Source organism: Columba livia, chromosome 1 (assembly GCF_036013475.1).
Source record: "Columba livia isolate bColLiv1 breed racing homer chromosome 1, bColLiv1.pat.W.v2, whole genome shotgun sequence".
Taxonomy (NCBI): Eukaryota; Metazoa; Chordata; class Aves; order Columbiformes; family Columbidae; genus Columba; species Columba livia.
Window position 1 is genome coordinate 18,044,193 of NC_088602.1, and position 20,196 is coordinate 18,064,388.

General features: G+C 43.4%; 1 protein-coding gene across 3 annotated transcripts in view; it reads right to left on the reverse strand.

The window, feature by feature from the left end:
- Window positions 1–19,923, reverse strand: part of GUCY1A2 (guanylate cyclase 1 soluble subunit alpha 2) — a 165,739-nt gene extending 145,816 nt beyond the window's left edge. Inside the window, exons 1-3 of one of the 3 annotated variants that reach the window (XM_065048613.1) lie at window positions 19,344–19,920; window positions 3,936–3,997; window positions 497–618 (exon numbers count right to left, since the gene is read on the reverse strand). In XM_065048613.1, the coding sequence (XP_064904685.1) occupies window positions 497–618; window positions 3,936–3,997; window positions 19,344–19,607 (448 nt within the window). In that variant the 5' untranslated portion in view covers window positions 19,608–19,920. Of the gene's footprint in view, window positions 1–496; window positions 619–3,935; window positions 3,998–19,343 lie in introns of all 3 variants that reach the window. The other 2 variants (XM_065048628.1, XM_065048622.1) reach the window with 2 other exon arrangements.
- Between the last annotated feature and the right edge of the window lie 273 nt (window positions 19,924–20,196).

Sequence of the window (20,196 nt, forward strand, 5' to 3'; positions counted from 1 at the left end):
ATCATCTTGACATGCAACATTTCGAAAAGGTTATTGCAGCAAGCATTCTTCAGTGTGAATGTAGGTTTCCAGAATATTTTGTGTCTCAGGTACATCCTGCTGTTTCTCAGGCTCTCTATCCACCAGGCCCATAGATTATAAGGGTATCTGTTGTTCTGTAGGAGCCCTATAAAATCACTTGAGATAATTCCAAAACCAAGGCCTGCACAGACACAAGTCCATTTGGACTCAAAGCCTTTGAAACTTCTCTAATTATTGCCATCAACCTGGGTATTGCACAATACGACTCCACTGACTCCACCAAAAAATCTGTCTGGATTGTCTCAAAGGAACAAAATATAAGTAGAAAAGAAGACAAATGTCATAACAGTGCACTGCCTACATCCTAAATTTCCTTTGTTGGAGCAAAAATTCCTTGGTTCATTGTTGGTATTAGGCTGGTCAGTAAACTTGCCTTCCAAATAAAGGAAAAAAATTCCCTTGAAAAAATACATACCTAGTACATTAGCCGTACACTGGAGAATTCCTGAGACATCTTCAGTTTCTTCATTGCCAGGGCAGTCTGTATAGGAGCATCTGTCTGATATATTATGAAAGTTCTTCTCTGCATCCCTGTAACTACAGTAAAAAAAAGTTTAGAAGTTATAGCATATCCTTATACAAATGCAAAGCCAACAAATGCCTTTCAGAAGTGGTGGTAAAGGATGCCTTTACTCTCGTCACTTCCCTCTTCTCCCCTCTATCACCCCCTTTCCATTCGTGCATTACCACACACAGACGACAACACATTAGTAGCCTCGGTATCTCAAATATTATACTAGAATCTGGAATATTATCTGTAATGAGAATGGAGACATAAGAAAAAAACAGCACCAAAGGGCTGAAGCCTAAGGGAAGGGTATCAGACATATCTGTCTTATACATCATTCCTGCTGAGATGTTGTCTGTAACAAAGTTGTACTGTAAACTCCAATCAAGATGTTTATGAGGCAATGGTGAGTATCTAATAAGAAGAATAAATCTTCCACAACACATTACATTAGCACTGCAAGTTTAAACCCAAGCTTTCTCTGTGGATTATCTTCTGCAAAGATCTCAGCAGAAAGAAGGATGTCAAGCTGCAACTCACTATGCTATCAAGAATAAAGTTTGTGTTATAGCCTGTTAAAAAATAAAAAGAATCCCACCACTGATGAAAGGTATAGAGCTACTGAGTCCAACCAGAAAAAAGCAGCCACCACCTAAATTATTCTATTTGATTTAACTTTGCTAGATTGTTTTTCCTTAATGCAACAGAAACAGAATAGAAGTTCAAACCATGTTTAAAACAAAGCTTTATGCAGGTGATAATGATGACAAGAGGGAACACAAGTGAAGAAAATATTAGCAGCAGAGTGATAATGCTCTTGGCAAAATGTACAACTGATTTAGCTCAATGCAGAGAGAAAAGCTTATCTAATGAGTATTTTAATAACAGTTTTGCTATGCTTCCATATTTTGTTTATACTTCATAAATCATGAATAGCAGTTTTACGGACTGGACTCTTCATCTGGTTAATGCCTGTAAAATCTCAGCACCTGGGTTGCCAGAACCTGTGGAAAAGGAACTACAAAGGATTCAGAGCAGCACATCACGTTACCCCACAATGGGGAAACTGGTTCTCCATGTGGACTAAAGCATATTGGGAAGAGTGGGCTCATGTTAGGCATGGAGAAACCTCTGGGAAGGGCTGCTGAGCTACATGGTCTGTACCACTTTGCATGTTTCCAGCAATGCCAGGACACGTGCCGGGCACGAGGCCATGTCCTGACACACTGTCCGAGTTGACCCAGAGTCACAGCCCAGCTCCATCTCATGTCAGGGGCCAGGGCTCTTCAGCCAGTGTTACCAACACCCTGCAGAGCACCAGGGCCACTCCTCACCTCTGGTCTTTACCAGGAGCGGAGATTGGATGAACATTTATGCTGTACCAGCTGTCAGCACCCAGCTGTTTGTGTGGGGGTCTACAGGGGCTGCTGTGAGGAGAGGACAGGGCTGCCCCATGTTGGACAAAGCTGGATCCAGCTCCAATGGCCCCATCACAGGGCACAGCTGAGCCCAGCAGCCAAGCAGCTGGCGTCTCTTGGAAAATGTATTTAAGAAACAGCAAATCACCTCATGATGGTGTGAAGGATGAGGAAAAGTAGTGACAGAAACAGACCTGCAGACACCAAGGTCAGTGAATAAGGAGGGGGAGGAGGTAGTCCAAGTGCCAGAGTGGAGATTCCCCTGTAGCCCCTGAAGAAGACCACAGGGAAGGAGGCTCTCCATGGAGGACCACAGCAGAGCAGATATCCGCACTGCAGCTGGTGGAGGACCCCAGGCCAGAGCAGGGGGATGTGCCCTGAAGGAAGCTGCAGCCTGTGGACAGCTCACAAAAAGCAGGAGAAAAGTGTGAAGAGGAAGGAGCAGCAGCGAGGAGCTGTTATGGACTGAGCACAACCTCCATCCCCATTCCCCATTGTGCCACTTGGGGTGAGAGAAGGTAGAGGGAACAGCAACGTCTTTATCTCTACTCCCAGGCCTTGTTCATCATGTTTTCCCCTCTGTCCTGTTGATGAGAGGAAGCAAGAGAGAAGAGCATCTGGGTGTGGGTCCAGGAGCTGGCCAAGGTCAACCCACCACAGTTTGTACCAATGGTTAAGATCATGGGGCAGGGCAATTACAGGACATCTGCTAGAGACAGATGCTACTTTAACAAACTCATACTGATGTTCAAAAAGCTGAGTCACTGTATTGTAATTCACAGGAACTACAGGTTTTCAGAGTGTCCTGGCTTTAAACTTCGTCCGTTAAAAAAGTGCATCTGAGCCACATGTAGCCACAAATAAAAAGCCACGTTGTTACTGCACATGTTTTCCTCGAGGCACTGTCTCATACTCTGAAGTATCCTAACATGAAACCTCATGCAATTTTTTCAGTAACAGAATAAAACAGCAGGCAGAAGGCTTCATCCCACTGCCAGCCCCACGGTGGGTATCACAGCTGCCTGCGAGACGGGCCCCTCGCTGCCCGCAGGCACCAGCCCATCCGCTAATATGGCATGTATCACCCACCAAGCCAGGGGTCCCTGGGAAGTTTAACCAGACTTTGAGAAACAGGCAAGGACAATTCCCTCCTGCGCACTGAGCTTTGAAACTATGTCATAAATTCTAAAAAGATCCTCAGCATAGCATGAAAAAAAAAATCCCTTACATCCATATAATTAAATTGAGAGGAAAGCATTCTTCATTTGTCATATGGCACAGCCGTTTAATGGCTATAGACACACAGCCATTATATTCTGACTCTGTTAGGAAAAGTAAGTTATCTGTGACAATAAAATATAATACTTGTGCAGGTAAGGAAAAGGTTGAAAGAAGATTATTTCAATCAATGGGAGAATGTCTACGGTTTTCATGATGACACTTCCTATTACTTTCTTTTTACTCCTCAGTCACATATTAATTTTTTTCTACAAACTCTTTGGAGATGGCTTTCAGCCCTACTTCTGCAAAAACCTGCAAGTATGTAACAGTGCATCTATGTAATGAGCACTGATGCAGGATTTTGCAACGTTTGGACCTCAGGTCACAATGTAAATAACTTTGCTAGCATTCTCAGCTGGCTCTGTGAAAAGCCAATTGGAACAATCTTATATTTTTACAAAAAGAATCCCTGTTACCCTTACTTAGGAAACATCACTGTTAATGGAGCAGTCATGCTCTGATGGGATTGCACGGAAGCAGGACTGGACAGCAGTTTATCGTTCACGTCTATAGAGTGTATAGTTACCGCAGAGCATCTCTAAGAACTTGTGGGTAAAATTTAGAAGCTGGTCAAACAAGGATGTGACTTGGGAAGCACAGAGTAAAAAATTACCATGCACCTTCCACTACCTCTTATTAACACTTACCCAATAACTTGATGTTCAAAATACTGCAGTGTCCTTTGTAGAGTTTGACGAATGGTCTGAGGCTACGGAAGAATAATTTAAAAAATCATAAGATTATGGAAGTACAACAGTTTAATTAACATTAACTTTTATAACACTATTCTTCTCCATTTTTACTCCTCCTCATCTTCTACCTGCTCGGTGCCCATCATGGCAATAGATATGAAATATTATTCATCCTTTGTATCTTACTTCACCATTTAAATAGGAAGAAATTTTACAATGTGACATAATTAATACTGCTTACAAGACTAGCTGTGCATAACAAAGGAGACACTTCACTATTAGCTCTCAAAAACTATCACCCACCAATTATATAATTATTTTTAAATAATTAATTTAAAATAATTGCAAGAAGATGCTATTATTTTGTGATGAAAGTATCACCAGGAAAAGGCATCGGGTTTTTTAACTTTGTATGCTCCCTAGAACATGTTGTACTAAAGAATATTATAATGACACAATTAATTTTGGCTTACTTTCCTGACAAGCTATGACTCTCCAGTCATCTTTTAAATTATCAGGAAACTAAAGTTCAGCAAAAGGAAATCATGACATGTTTCAAACATTTCTATGCTATTTCATTTTAACAGGTGTTCACCAAACTACATTCGCGAATATATGTGTTTAATTGCATTATTACTACTACTACAGTGTTCACCAAAATACATATTTACATATGTTCCTATATATTTTTTTTTTCCTTACTACTACGGCTGCTGCTTCAATTCCTATTATTTTGAATCTCTCATGAGAGATCTTCAGATAAATAAAGAAAATGTGAAATCTATGTCATTCTCTTCAGAATTTTCCAAGTCACATATGGCAAAACATCATTCTTCCAAAATGATTGCTTTGTACAAAATCTGAGGTTCTTCCCCGTCCATTCTGTCCTTGTGCCAGAGAGCAGACAAAGCGACACAATTGGGATTTATAAGCCTTCCTTCTGTATCAGAGGCACATGTGGACATTTTTATCAGACTCACAACAGCAGACACTCAAATTTTAGAGATAATGGGTATTTCCCTACCTTTTGGAAAAGACATCTAATTGTTTGGAAAAGTAATAGTTGAAACACCCCTTAATCAGAGGAAGATCATTCTAAAACCACCATCATCTTTGAAAGTCTCAGATTTTGCTTACTGCTGTACAGATCCAGCAGTTCAAGAACTGAGCTTTCTTCCAACTGTCGTCCATGAGTTTGCAAAAGGAGGTATCTGTTTTGATGGTGACAGGACTGAAAAACTGTATACCAAGCTGCACTAGGTTTGTGCAATTGTAAAAAAATATTTTTTAATATCAAATTACAATAATGTGTCTACCCTTTTGAGTTCAAATGTCTAGAAATGCATGCACTAAACAAAATTAGCTTAAAGTAGATGTAAACCTTGAAAGAGGGTTTTTTTTGTTAATTTTGTATCAGATAATTTCTTCTCTGTGGGAGGTAAGTGTCCTGTGCTAAAAGGCATTAAAAGTTACATGTTCTCTTGCAAAACACAAGGAATGAAACTATCACATATCATAAAAGCATCCCCTTCTCAATGGTACAGCAGGTGTCGAAGTCCTTAGGCCTGGCGGGCTACAAATATATTTCATGGCATGTTCTCACAGAGATTCAGAAGCTTTCTGTGCTCAGCAAGCAGAAAAATCCATTCTTCACATATAGAAAAGATGTATTTTTCCACTCTATCAATGAGATAAAGCAAAACGGCTCTAAGCAAAGAGGTCCAGACAGCTGCCGCCTCCCATCTCCATAGAGCACTTCCCACAGCCTCACGTCCTAAGCACAGGACATTAGGACTGCACCAACACCTCCTCTGACATGAAATAGGGAATGGTAGAAATGTCAGATTGTTAAATTAAATCTCTTTTCTGGTTCTCCCAAAGTGCTTTTACAGCAAGTGTATGGAAGGCAGCAATGCCTGGTAACACAGCAGAGATGAAGAAAAACATTAATAGCTTTTTGTCTTCTTGGGAAGTTTTGTAGCTTATGACACCTGAGCAATCCTCCACAAATTGCCTTTGTCCTTCTCATGCCTGATACACAGATGTTGCACGCCTTGCCCAGGGAAAAATCCTTTTGAATACCTAAAGATTTGACCATATAAGCAACCTCCAAGTCCTGAGCTTATTTCATCAATAGACCTCCCTTCTCCTGCAGTATTGAATTAAAAAAAAAAAAAAAAAATCAAAAGTACTGTTAACTCTCTCTTGTGAAAGCTAAATCATCTGCCTAGCTGTTGTCAGGTGATTTCATACAATCCCATTAATTCATACCCCTTTTCACTAGTATCTCCTATCAAATCTTAGAAAATTCTAAGTACAGACAAAAAACAGGATTTATTATTAAAACACTGTTCATAAACAGAGCTCTATGTAATGTGATTGTAGCCAGTATGAAAATTGACCTAAGGAGTCATGTAGCCTTTCTTCATTTCTAACAAGAATTATTACACCATGTCACTGTGCATGGTTAAAAAACCACTGTGCTCATCTTCTCAGTTTGCTGTATTTCATCACTGGTGAATGTCATTTTGCTATATTTGCAATTCTGCAATACGGCCATGACTAAAGAAAATGGAGAGATGGTTACAGCTACCTAGAAGGGTAGGTTGGTGTACCACTTATTCCAGGGCTGACTACGCATTGCCTATGAGAGAGAGAGTGAGCAGGAAAACATTTCCAGCTCTTTTCTGCATCCAATGGCAAGACTGGATGGAGGCAAAATAGCTAAATCTTGTTCTAGTGGCCTCTCCAAGAAACACCTTCTGGCAGTCACGGAGATAAAAGAGAGCCTATAACAATGCACTTCTTCTACCACAATGTACATTCATGCCACACAGGTACCCAGTGGTGCTTATTTACTGAAGAGGTTTTAAAGCTTCATGAGCACTTAAAACGAAAGATTTAATATAAACGTAAAATTGTGTCTATTACCTAAAATAGTAAATTTTAACAATTAATTTTTATTATAATGATTTGCTAATATTTGGTATGCATCACAAATGGAATAGTCACATCAGTTCATGTTTCTAACAAAATCTCAAGACATGCCAGTACTGCTATTGTTAACTGTAAATTAATCCAAGAATTGCCATACCAGATGATATCTAAGCTCCATCTGGAATGGTGAAATACAAGGTAGAATGGACGGTGAAGGTATTTAGACTAATCTCTTGCATGCCAGAGGCCACAGACTTCCCTGAACTAATTCTGAATCTAGTCATCAGGCCATGGCTAACCCTAATGTGTCAGAATACATCATAAAAAATCCTTCTGCTGTACACCCTTGTGAAGAGTGTGGTGTCATCTTCTCTACACACCCTCATCAGGTAGCTGTGGACTGCAACAAGATACTCCCAAAGCTGTTTCTTCTTAAAAGCTGAAGAGACACATCTCCCCTAGCCCCTCCTCAGATGTCACATGCTCCATCCCTTGACCATCCTAGTAGTCCTCTGCTGGCCCCAGTATTAGTCCTTGAGGCATATGGAGAGGTAACTGGTTGCTATTTTGACTTTGGAACTGATGGCCAGCCACTTTTTGAGCCTTAAGGTCCAGCCAATATTAAACCCACCTTATCCCCTTAAGAAGTCCGCATCTCACCAGTTTTGCTCTAGTGAGACTACGGGAGACCATGCCAAAGACCCTCCTAAAATCAAAGTAGACAACATCCCTTCATCCACAGAGCCAGTCATCTCATTACAGAAGTCAATCAGGTTGGTCAGACATAATTCATCCTCAGTAAATGGCATAAAATTGTGTAAAGGGTGTTAAAGAGAATAAAGGGGTAAAATTTGGCCTGGCTGGTACAAATCACCATCTTGTCCTTTTTTGTGCTAAGAAAAGGCTTCCAAAAGGATTTGTTCCACAATCTCCCCAAGCACTGAGGTCAGGCTAATTGGTCTGTAGTTCTCTGGATCCTCCTTGTCCTTCTTGTCACCGTATCTTGGATGTGATGTTTGCCTTTTTCTAGTCATCAAGTACCTCCCCTGATTGCCATGAGTGGGAGACTTTCCTATCTCCATCCCTGAATGCCACAATATCCCTCCAGGGCACCCCATCTCACCCCATCCTCCAGCTACTATAGGTGTCTTCTTTTTTTTTTTCATTTGGGCTCTGTGCTAAAGTCCCTGTTCATCCATATTATCCTACTTCCATGCTTGCTCTATTTTCTGCACATCATAATGAACTCTTCTTGTGTTTTGAGGAGGGTGTCAAAGGGTCCATGAAGATCAAACAGCTTCTTGTGCTTATTTACCCTACAGGCTAGTTGCTCACTGGATCCAGCCAAGAAGATCTATGAAGAAGCCAAAATCTGCTCTCCTGAACTGTGAGGTTGTGACTCCACATATTTGTCTTTCCTATTTCTCTTCATATTTTGAACACCAGCATCTCATAATCACTGCAGCCAGGGCTGCCCTCAACATTTATACCTTCAACCAGTTCTTCCTTGTTTGTGAGCAATAGCTCCAGCAGAGTATCTCCACCCCTTGTCAACGCATTGATCTCCTGCATTAAGAAATTGTCTTCAACGCACTCCAAAAAATGTCCTCCATTGCTTGTGCTCAGACCTATTACTGTTCTAGTGGATTTTGGGTTGGTTGAAATCTCACATGAGTACCAAGTCCTGCCATTTTAAGGCTTCATCCAGCTGTCTAAAGGTTTCCTCTGCTTTTACTTCTTGACTAGCCAGTGTGTAGCAGACATCCCACCACCCCAGCTCAGCTGTCCTCTGCTCCTGACCCTCAGGCTCTGGGCCAGCTTGTCCAGAGGCAACTGCCCCCACACTGCTGCCACCTCTTTACACAGAGCGCAGCTCCTGCTCCTCACCTTCCCAGCCTGTCCTTCCTGAAGAGCCTGTGTCCATCTCCTGCAGCAGTCCCATCCTGAGAGCCATTCCACACAAGGTTGTGTGCAATCCCACAGGAAGTCCAAGCAGAGGCAGCATGGGGATGTCTAATGCCACCTGTTTGCTCCCCATGCTGCCCGCATTTGGGCACAGGCACTTGAGATGGGCTCGCAGTCATGTGGCTTTTATGAAGTGAGCGTAAGAGCCTCTTCTGTCTTGTTTTTCCCCTGATATGTCTTAACTGCTCCCCCTTCTCTTCAGCAAATGAACCGCCTTCCCCAACAAGCATAGTCTAAAGTCCTCCTCACAGGGTTGTGAAGCCTGTTAGAAAAGGCACCCTCACCTCATGTTCTCAGATGAATGTTATTCTTGCTCAGCAGTCCTCGCTCCTCAGAGACTGCTCCATACCCATAGAGACCAAAGCCCTGCCAGCAACACCAGCCACACAGCCAGGGACTGCCTTACTATATGTCTCTGCTCCAGCCAGAGCCCTTCCCCCTCACCAGCAGGATCAAGGAGACACCAGCTGGGCTACCACACCCTTTGTCCTTGCACTCAAAGCCATGTAGTCATTGCTGATAAACTCCAGGTCTCCCCTGGCTGTGTCACTGCTGCCCACATGCATGAGCAGCAGGGGTCACAGTCCAAGACACAAATAAGCTTTGGGAGCCTTTTTGCAACACGATGTCTGAGCTCTTGGCAAGCAGCAAACCTCCTGAGGCATCACAGCAGGTTGCCAGATGAGTGCCTCTGTCTCCTCAGGAGAGAGTTTCTGACACCTACCACCCTCCTCTTCTTGAAGCCTCTAAGACTTGAAGCTCAGCTGGCTCTGCTGCCTCATCCCAAGGGAGGTCATCTCTCCCACTTCTTCCCAGGGCACTGTACCTGCTCTGCAACTGCTGAACCACAGGTGGAAAAGGGGCCCTATCTGTGTTGTCAGCAGTAAGAAACCTCCAACCTCCTCCACCTCAGCAGTTTCCAGTCTTGACCCTCAACATTAGCTCTGTTTTTCTCTCCTTCCTTGCAACATGGGGCTCAGGTTCTTGGCTCTACAGGGCCTCTGTAAAGACCTGTCCATCCTCCTTGACACGTACAGCCTGCTCACTGTCTCCTACAGCTCTTCCACCTGGCAAATCAATGCTTCAACCAAAGCCCGCTGCCATTGGCACAGCAGCGATCCTGACTATGGCAGCCCTGTCATGACAGCTGCTGTGAGTCTGCTGGCCGCCACTGTTCACAGGATGCACACACAGAGAAATCTGCCCTTCCTGCCAGATCTCACCCAGTTTTCCAGTAGCGTGAAACTGGTTCAAGACCTAAAGCTAGAAGTGCTCTTCAAAACTGCTTTTATGACTAACTGGAGAAAATCTTTATGGAGATACTTCTCTAAATGATCTTGAAGGATTCCATGTTTTTTAACTCTGACAGCTTCCTTTGAAAAAGAATTCCAGTTCAAACATTGTGTACATTTTTTTCTTTTTTTGAGTTTAATTTTCCCTTCTTTAAACTCCATTGCCTCCAGTTTTTGAGACAAAGGGGAGACGAATTCCACTTTAATTGCATCTCTTGTTATAAATGTCTTTCCTAAGGCAATCAAATGTAAGATTTCCAATCTCCTCTCAGAGGACAGAGACTTTAGCCTGTTCCCTACCCACTTTCTGTTGCCTCTGTAGTGTCTATGATTTGATTGTAACACCTTTAGAAATAAATGGTAGGGCTCATCTGTCCAACTGTAGGCACCCAAAGTGATCTATTTCATCCTACAGTTGGCATCCAATATATGCCGCAGGACTCAGTCTTTAGAAATACTAATTTCTTTCATCTAGAAAATATGTTGAGTGATTGCTTTAGACTTAGACATTTTTTAAATGTTTAAGTAAGGACAAACCCCACTTTGAGGTGACAGAACTGCACACAGTATCCCAGATGACTCAGGCTAAATTTACATAAACACAGTTTCAAAGTCTCCATCCCATTTCTTTTGCATCCTAAGATAACCAGATAGAATTAGAGAAGAAAGGGACTCTATGAAACAGGGTGGGCCGAGCCAGCAGTTTCTCCTTAATCCTAACAAGGCTTCAAAGATTTTTCCCAGCAAAAGCGAAGTGGCTCCTAGCTGAGCATCAGAAGTGCTTCAGCAGTCATGCTCTTAAAAACTTGAGTGCTTAAAATGTTAGACATGAAAGCTGAAGCACCAAAGAGTACAATAGGCTCAGCTAGAAATGACTTTGCTTCTATCAGAATTTCGAGGAAGTCCATCGGGTCAGGGGGCTCCTCCAGACTCTTGTGCTCTGGGGAGCTGCGAAGTCTGTCCTAGAGGAACCTGCACTTCTGCATGCAGGAGAGGCAACCTACCACAGATCTCAGCCAAACCAACATTTTGATGGTGGAAGTTTTACGTGCTTCAAAGTTGTAGTGTTCAGTCACTAACTCAGCAGATGTGTAAGTCTTCAATTGCCAGCTTCGCTGCTGGTGATCGTTCATTAATGAAAAGCATTCCTTTTTTCATATTTCAGACCCAATTTTAGTCAGGTCTTTGTGCATAGGTGATTACAGATCTCTAAGTACACATGAGTAGGTGTGTACCTGGCCCATCTGGAAGGAAATTAATGACAAAATAGTCACTTTCACATCCAGTCTGGGCTTTTTTAATATTTAACCTATGACCATGAAAGCAGTGGAAAACTGTTCTTTCTCTGTCCTTCTGGTCACCAAAATATTGATGTTAAAGGGGCTGTAAATAAAGAATCAAGGCTCCAGCTGAAGACCAACATTTATCAACATGCCTAAATGCCAGGAATGGGGAGATAAGAACTGAAATCACTGCAACTAGGGCAAAACAGAACTGAAAAACAAAAGGAAGGCTCCCTTGGCATCCTACAGTTTTCTGATGATGCAGAAAGAAGGAAGGCTCTCTAGCAGGTCCTCGCAGGTCCTGCACAGCCAGGATCCCTCCCTGTCCCCTTCCCAATAGCTAAAGAATGGAATGAAAGGACACAGACAGAAATCAGAAATGGAGCAAGAGTCCCAAAATAAGCCACTATTTGAATTAAAAAAAAAAAAAAAAAATCTTTGGAGGTTTAATAATGCTTTTGATGCTATAACCACGAAAAGCTATATTTTTATTCTCTAGCTTCTGAACCTTTAGGGTGCACTAATTTGTTTCTCTGTAAATCTACAAGATAAAAATGTATTTTTTTCTTCATGAAAACCAGCTTCCTGATTCCAGAGGTTTGTGCTTTAGATAAAAGCACCAACTGCTTGCAGACCTCCGTGACTAGCACCAGATTTGGTATTAAGATGGGAAGATGCAGAATCCCCAGGAGGGGACTGTTTGGGGATTCAGAGTGGGATGATTGACAGCTGGAGGCAAAACAAGCTGCCCTACAACAGCTCACAATGATCCAGCTGGGACCAGGCAGGGGAAAACATCTGAGCTCAGTACCACCTAGCACCTGAACCTGAGACTATTCTGCTCCCCAGCTCCTGCAAACTGGGGTACTCTTCACAGAGAAATACCTGTGCACATCAGAGAAAATGCCTTAAATTAATAAATAAGATTGAGACTAAGAATTTTACCCCATACTATTTAATGGAAATAACAATCAAAACACTCTGAAGAAATAAAGCAGAGCTAAATAATAATTAGAAATTATAACTCCTGCATCCCCAGCTGCCTTTCAACTAGAAGAATCACAGACATTACAGATGGAAATTGCCTATTAGATCATCTAGTCTAACTCCTTGACAGTGAAGGATAAATATCTCAGGGTGCTATCCATTATAATACTGGCTGGGATCACTTTGTTCATCTCTGAATTTCAGCCATGTCTGGAATGGATAGAAGCTCTGTACTGCAGAGAGAATGCATTCAGTAGGTAAGAATATAATAGGTGATTTACTGCTAATGCTACCTGTTCATCTTCTAATGCAACTCACATCTACTCCATAAAATCATTGGTGCTGCTCTAGCAGACATAGGAAATGAAAGGCTTTATATGTCAGTACTTCTCAGGGAATTTCTTCTGCTCATTTAGAAAAAAAAAACAATTTCCTCAGTATGACTGGACCTACGATGCAGAGCTGCAAAGATGCTTATCCCTTTGAGACCCACAGACAAACCAAATGTCTTCATTTTGAAACTCACTTTGAGAGTTAGCAATAAGACACATTTGGATATGAGATGGAATTATTTCTTCTACTCAAAGCATTTTACATTAGCTCAAGAGGCGTAAGAAAAGAAGAGAGGGCTTTCTCTGTGTTAACATTCTAAGTTTCACCAGGAGTACACTGGACTGCTGTGAAGTGGCAACTGTCTCTGCTCAAGCAATTGCAAATTAAGGACATTCACTCTTATTTTGATGTAGCCGGGACTACACATTGCTACTTAGGGGCATATATTGATGATCATAACATTCCCTTCTACTTTACAATGGCTTTCTTATTTGTACCTGGGCAGTTTGGCCAGGGCAGAGGCAGAGGAGCGCAGAACAACTGAGATCAATTTTCTGGGGTGAACGCTGGTGCTGCCGTGCTCTGGCATGTCTGGCCTGCGGGCAGGCCTGACCCTGCTCTCTGCTGCCAGGCCACAAAGATGACTGCAATAGTATGAATGGGTTTTTTCCAAGCACCAGAGGGAAGTTGAGATTTCAGCCTGGAACAGCACAAACATTCAGAAAGCAACTTTCGCTATGATCACTCTGAGCACTAGGTGTCAAATATTCAAACTCACCCTAAATAACGTTTCTCCAAGGTCAATACAATGCTGCAGGCCCTCAGGTGCAAACAAACTGATTTTTTTTTTTCTATTTTATGTGCTGAGGCTGAAAATCCCTGAGATGTTAAACTACTGAGCAAGACCAAAAAAAAAGAAAACCCCACAACATTCTCATATTAAAAATGCTTTCCAGAGTGTTCCTGTTTAAGACACCACAGCTCTGTTCCAGGCTATGAAGCAGCAGATTGACTGGCAACAGACTGCCCTTGTGACCTTGATATAAATGGCTTTTCTCTCAGTTAAGTTGAAAGATACTGGGCAAAAGCTTGATCCTATTATACTTTTAAAAAAATTTATCTTGTTTGCCTGTTGGAATTAGAAATCAGGAGTTTCTCATTGACGTGCCTTTCTTCACCATCTTCATGCTTTTTTCTTCACACCCTCATTACAGAGAAGGATGTTACTCATGTAAAGCTCATCCAGCCTAGGCTATTAAGTGAATCACCTCATCACACTAGTGATATGGATACTGTGTGACATTACCTTACTTCATTCAGAAAGACAGGCAGAAGTTATTCCTACAACAGCAGAGCTTAGATATATCTGATGGCTTAATGCAAGTCATAAGGAGCTCAGTATATTTGTGCAAAGTTTTTTTAAAATCTTACCTAAAAATAAATTTGTTACCTCTCCTGTTAGTGGCAACAATTTGTTATTGCTCCTAAAAAGAGTAGTTATTCCTTGAGACTAAATGGTAAAGATTTACGATGGAATTAGGTTTGATTTGAGCTGCTACATCACAATTTCTGTGCCAAAACCCCACCACCACTCACCAGAGCAATTAAGAAATTTGAAGTTACAGTGGTTCTATGACATAAGTAATAGCCTAAACAACAAGTATTTAGGTTCACTCTTCTCCCACTGTCAGGAAAAAAGGCTGTAATCAAAAAGACAATTCTTAAATTCAAAATATTTGGAGCAGACAGTAGCAGCTTCCTCACTTAAATAGGAGAAATTGTTCTTCATTTAATGTGTCTTCAACTGGGCCTTTAGAGAATAACAGGAATAATTCTGAATGAACAGAAGAGTATATCAGAAGTGATTTTCACTTAATAATGTTTATAGTTCAAGAGATGTGTTACATAGGCCACTGCAAAACAAAAATCAAATGGAAACATAAGTCAGTTTAATGCTGTGTCATGCCGTAATTCTCTTTCCAGAAAGATCAGTACAGCTCCTGGGGGTACAGAGTCTCCTCTGAACGCATGCCCGGTCGCTCAGGCCCTTTTGGGTAGTCCATGCCCCTTAGATGGAAGCAGAGGATTTGACTTTTCAAATCACTGACAATTTTTTTTTTTTTTTTCTGATTTTGATTCTATTTTCAGCCTGGTATTGGATACAAGTCAAAATAGAACTGGAGCAAATGTGAAAATTGCTGCAAGGAACGGGAATTCAGTAACATACTAAATGGCAAGAATGAATCTGTGTCCACTGGTGCCAGGATATCATTCCCACATGGCAGAGTTCTTAAAGGCAGAAAAATGTATGTAGATAATGAATAACATACAGTATCATCATCTCTAGTTGTAATTAATCAAAATTTATGTCATCGTGGGTGTAAAATTCATTCTTTAAAATGGAACACAGCAACAAAGCTGGAATCAAAAGAAAGGTTAAATTTGCTCATGATGTGCATGTAATCATTGCAGATGATTTCTTAAAAATAAGGTCATAAATCAATGTCCTTACTAGGTTTCAAACATTTTGTTATTTATCTCCAAAAACTTGAACCCAGCCCAGCGAGAAGGACACCTGTTTGGAAAGCAGCTGGATCTAGATCCAAACTTCTCTGAGGGCATACAGAGCCGGAGACTCTTTGATGATGGTTCAGATGAAGGGGGACAGAAGGAACATCTTTGCCCAGTCAGGAACATGATTTAGGACCATGTTAGAGTTGACAGCAGCTGCCTACACAATCGTGGGCTCAGCTTCATGGGAACATCACAGGGGTGAAAGGCTGGGAGAGGGCAGAGCCAGACATGGGGAAATAAGCACGGAGCACTGTTGGCCATGACTTCATGAGACACAGAAGTCACAAGAGCTGAGTGTGTGCAATGTCCAGGATTTATTGCACTGAGCAGCTAAGTTGGGTACCACAGAACCCACCATCTTCACACTCAGGCACTGAGCACAGCCCTGGCCGGGCACAGTTCCCTGATTCTTCAGTCTGCAGCACCCAGCTGTGCCCAGCTGCTGGAAGAGCCTGAACCCTCCTGCTGCCAGTGTGCCTGCTTCCTCAGTGACATGGTACTTGGGGGGGCAACAGGGCAGCACCTCAAAGTAATGTTCAGGATATGCACTGTTCATTTGCTTAATGCAGCTGTGACAAAAAGCTGCCTCTCTTCTTGCATTGCCACTGCTCTGCCTCCCTGCCCACTGCACCCTGCTTCCCTGAGTTTCCCCAGCACACCCTGCTCATTAGTTCCAACAGTGGGGTACATATGGAGACCTGCTCATTTTCCTCATCACCACATACTTTTCTCCAAAATATGCAGCTCTTTTGGTAGAAGTGAGCCCTATCACCCTCCTAGTTCCGGCTGCCAAAACAATAGAGGGTTTGGTGTAAAGCACGTTCCACATGAACAGTGTCCATCCTTCAGCCATCCAGGCAGGAACATGAAATGAGTCTGTGCTGATCGAGGATCAGACTCCGACATCCTCTAGCATAACAATTGCAGAAAAAATCTCTAAACATTTAAGAGACAAGTTGGAAAATCATGTGTGCTGGACAGTACTAGAAGCTGTTTTCCAGGAGCAAGTAGAAGGCTTGGATTAATCGCTGCAACACAGGAGGGTTTACTTTTAATTTTTTTCCCACAGTTCCACAAAAAGTAATATTTGTGCAAAGTCCCACTGAGCTACACTTGAAACCAAGATTACAAGTGATACAAAATACAATAACTTCTTTTCACTATACTCGGAATAAATAAATCTCAAATACTTCATTACTGCATTTTACTCCACAGAATCTCTTTCTATTGACAATACCTTTGCACTAACTCATGAATACATTGCGCAGGAGATACTAATATTTTCACACACACTTTTGCACTACCACTCATAGGACCTAGCCTGCTTGTGCAACCTTCTTGTTGCTCTGTCCCGTGGACACAGCTCTCGCTCAGTTCCTTTGTCCCCTGGATGCTCCTTGCTGATCATTTTGAGATTCTCCACATCCCCAGAGCAGCCCTCGGTAGCCCCTGCTACTGTCACATTGAAACAACATCACCCCAGATATCTCTCTGCATGCCACAGCAGTATTTAACACACAGACAGATTCGTGTGGAAATGCACAAAAAAATTTTACTCGTTATCTCAGTCCTGGCCATCACCAAAGGAAAGCACAAAATTAAGGCTAAGTATAAACATCAGGAACCTGTAGTATCCTTCAGCTTTGAAAGTGTTCAGCACTGGGATGGGCACAAATTGCTGCTGCATTCATGTCGGAATCGCATCAAGCCATTGCACACGATATATATAGCATATACATTCACACACACTCATAAGTACATAAATATATGTTCACACACTTAAAAGAGACCTGTATCTATACTGTTACGGAATGAAGATATATCTACATCTATAGCAAAAGTATTAAAGCTTGTTGTTCAGAAAGAACAAATGTCAATGCACCCTTCAGATTTGCCTTTTAACTTTACAAATAAAGGGAATGAGCCCCATTTGACATTATTTTATGGGCAAAGTATTTTTTTTCTTACTTCTAATTAAAGTTATTCCAGATTTATATTAGCAGGTGTGAAAATAATCAGATTCAAAGCATTAGACACATTGTAACTTGACTTGTTGCAAGACGGCATGTAGTCAGTATCACAGAACAGATTCTCTGTAACAAAAGAATGCACCAAAATAACAATGCACCTGAACGGTGATTTCTGCAAGTGAAAAATGAAAAGATGTGAACCTGATTCTTTTCTTATACCATAACTGTGAGAACATTACTTTTTTTGACTTAATCACATTCATTTATGCCAAAATGTGTAAGATGGGAGTGAAGCACTAGTTACGATGCCAAAATAAAAAGGGAAATTTTAAACAATAAGCATCACATATTAAAAATTAAAAAGAACACAGCACTAAGGGTTGCTACAATTATCTCCCGAGGAAGCCATGGAAGCTGTTGTTTGGGACATCAAAAGCAGGTTGGAGGAAATTTTTTCATTCTTAAATTAAATTTCTCTGAGAGCAGGAAAGAAATAGGACTGTAAGATATATAAAAGTTTTCCTTGTCTCTTAATTCAAATAATGTGTTTACTTTATAAACAAATTCAACAATTCATCCAAGCTGTAAAACTGTAATTGACTTTTAAATTAGCTCAACACAGGAGGTAACAGTCAAAGCTGGGAAAACACAAATACTAAGGTTATCTAAAAATACTGCACTGGGTTACTTCAGAATACTTCAAATATTTTGGGTAACACATGCTCTAATTATACCATTGTATTATTATCAAATTAAATAGCTTTGCTTTTTTTTTTTTTTTGTACTAAAACAAGACAGGTCACCTGAGATACTATCTATTAATATCAGCATTACAAGACCAGATTCCCAGTGGAGTGGGAAAAAATCAATGGGAAATAAAAGTCTTAACTGAAACTGGATGGCTATTAGCTATGTAATGCGGGCAAACTTCTCCCATTAGACAATTTGCCTACTCCTCTCTAGCCAGGTTAAGAAACATCGAACAGAAAAGAGCATATTAAAATCCAAACAAAGTGATAGCTGATGGTGATGAGACCCGTACATAACTGCTAAAGCTGGATAACAATCTGCAAAAAGATGATCCAATGCCACAGTAGCAGCTGTAGTCATCTTAAAGATTAAGACTACTTGTTGCAATTAACATTTTATACCTTAAGATGTTGAAATACCTCAGAGACCAAACAAGCATTCAGTTGCATCTGAAACTTTATGAGGAAAATTTAATGATGGGTACAGAGGTATTTATAGGAATGCAGTACAATCATAACAGAAAGGCTGGAGAAGAATGTTCTGTCCTACATCAATCTATCAGAACTCCTAAGCCACTGATTTCAGTCTTACAAAGTGATACCAGCACATGTTACAGGTTCTACCTAAATTCCCTGCTTATTTTAGCATACACAATGCTTCATTGATTCTCAACTACAGGTGTAGCTATCTAGATAATCATAAGTCATGGATTTCAAAGTACACGTTAAAGAAACTGATCTCTCAGGAATGTCAGCACATCTGGAAGGCACAGGGAAATCTGTTGCTGAAATATTTCTGAACAACAAGTGAAAACTTTTTTTTTCTTTACCTTGTTCAGTACAGAAAAGCCCTTTAAATATAAGAAGTTCACATCTTTATGTGCACTTATCACGTAGATGTGACTTTTTTATAAAAAACGTTGCTAGTACCAGATAGCAATAAGTACTTTACGATTTTAGGATTTTTTTAATTCAGAAAGGGACTCGGCGGAAGTGATCAAGCCAGTTAAACCGTCAGCTGCCGGCATTTGTGCCTTCCGACCCGATTTCCAGCACCGGGCTGCCGAGACCCCACTCCCGCAGGTTTGCGGGGCTGACGCCCCGCAGCCGGGGCGGGCACGGTGGGGCAGGGGCTCCGGCCGTGCCGCGGGGACGCCCGGCAGGAGGGCGCGGGCAGCGCCGTCTCCTTCCCGACACAGACCCGACCCCGCGGAGCAGCTACCGGGAGCAGCGCGGGGTCTGCGCGGCGCGGGGGCCGGGGCCGGGCACTCACCGCGGGGGCCGTCAGGCGGCGGATGCTCTCGCCCAGCGAGTCCAGGTTGACCCGCCGGCGGCGCGGAGCTCGGCGCGCCCCGGCGCTGGCCGCGGCGGCAGCGGCGGCGGCGGTGAAGGGGGTGTCGGCGGGGCCGGGGGGGCTGCGGCTGCCGTTCCAGCAGAGGCGGGACAGGGGACACTCGCCCTCCTCCTCAGGGCTGGTCTCCGGGCAGTCCGAGCCCAGAGAGCTGAAGGACTCCGAGGAGATCTTGCGCCGGGACATGGTGCCGCGGGGCGGCGGCGGCTGGGCTCAGCGCGGGGTGGCAGGCAGCCGCGGCGGGCAGCGCCGAGCCGTGCGGCCGCGGGGGCGGCCGCCTCGCATGGCCGCGAGTGCCCCTGGGCGGGAGGCGGCGGCGGAGGTGCCGAGGCCGGCGCAGCCCGTCCCCTCGGCGCCGCTGCCCGGCTCCGCGCTTCGCCGCGCCTGGCCGGGGGAGCGCGGGTGCTCCGCGGCGCCGCGCCGGGAGCCTTTAAAGCGGTGGCGGCGGCGGCTGCCCTCCTCTGCCTCTGCCGCCCGCCCTCGCTCTCCCCTCCCCCGGCTCCCTCGCTGCTCCGCGGGAATCACGTGTTGTTTGGAGCCCTTTCCCCCTCCTCCCGCCTCCCCCCGCCCCGCTCGCCGCCTGTCGCGCTCAGCTCCGCACGCCGCGGCCCGCAGCCGCCGCCCGGCCCCGCTCCCCCGCGCCAGGGTGGTGCTGCCGTCTCCCCGCACGGACCCCGCGGCCGGCAGCACCGGCGGGGCGGGCCGAGGGCCGGAGCCGACGCGCAACCCGCGCTCCCGCTGCTGCCGGCTGCTGGGAGGGCGAGCAGGGCGCTGC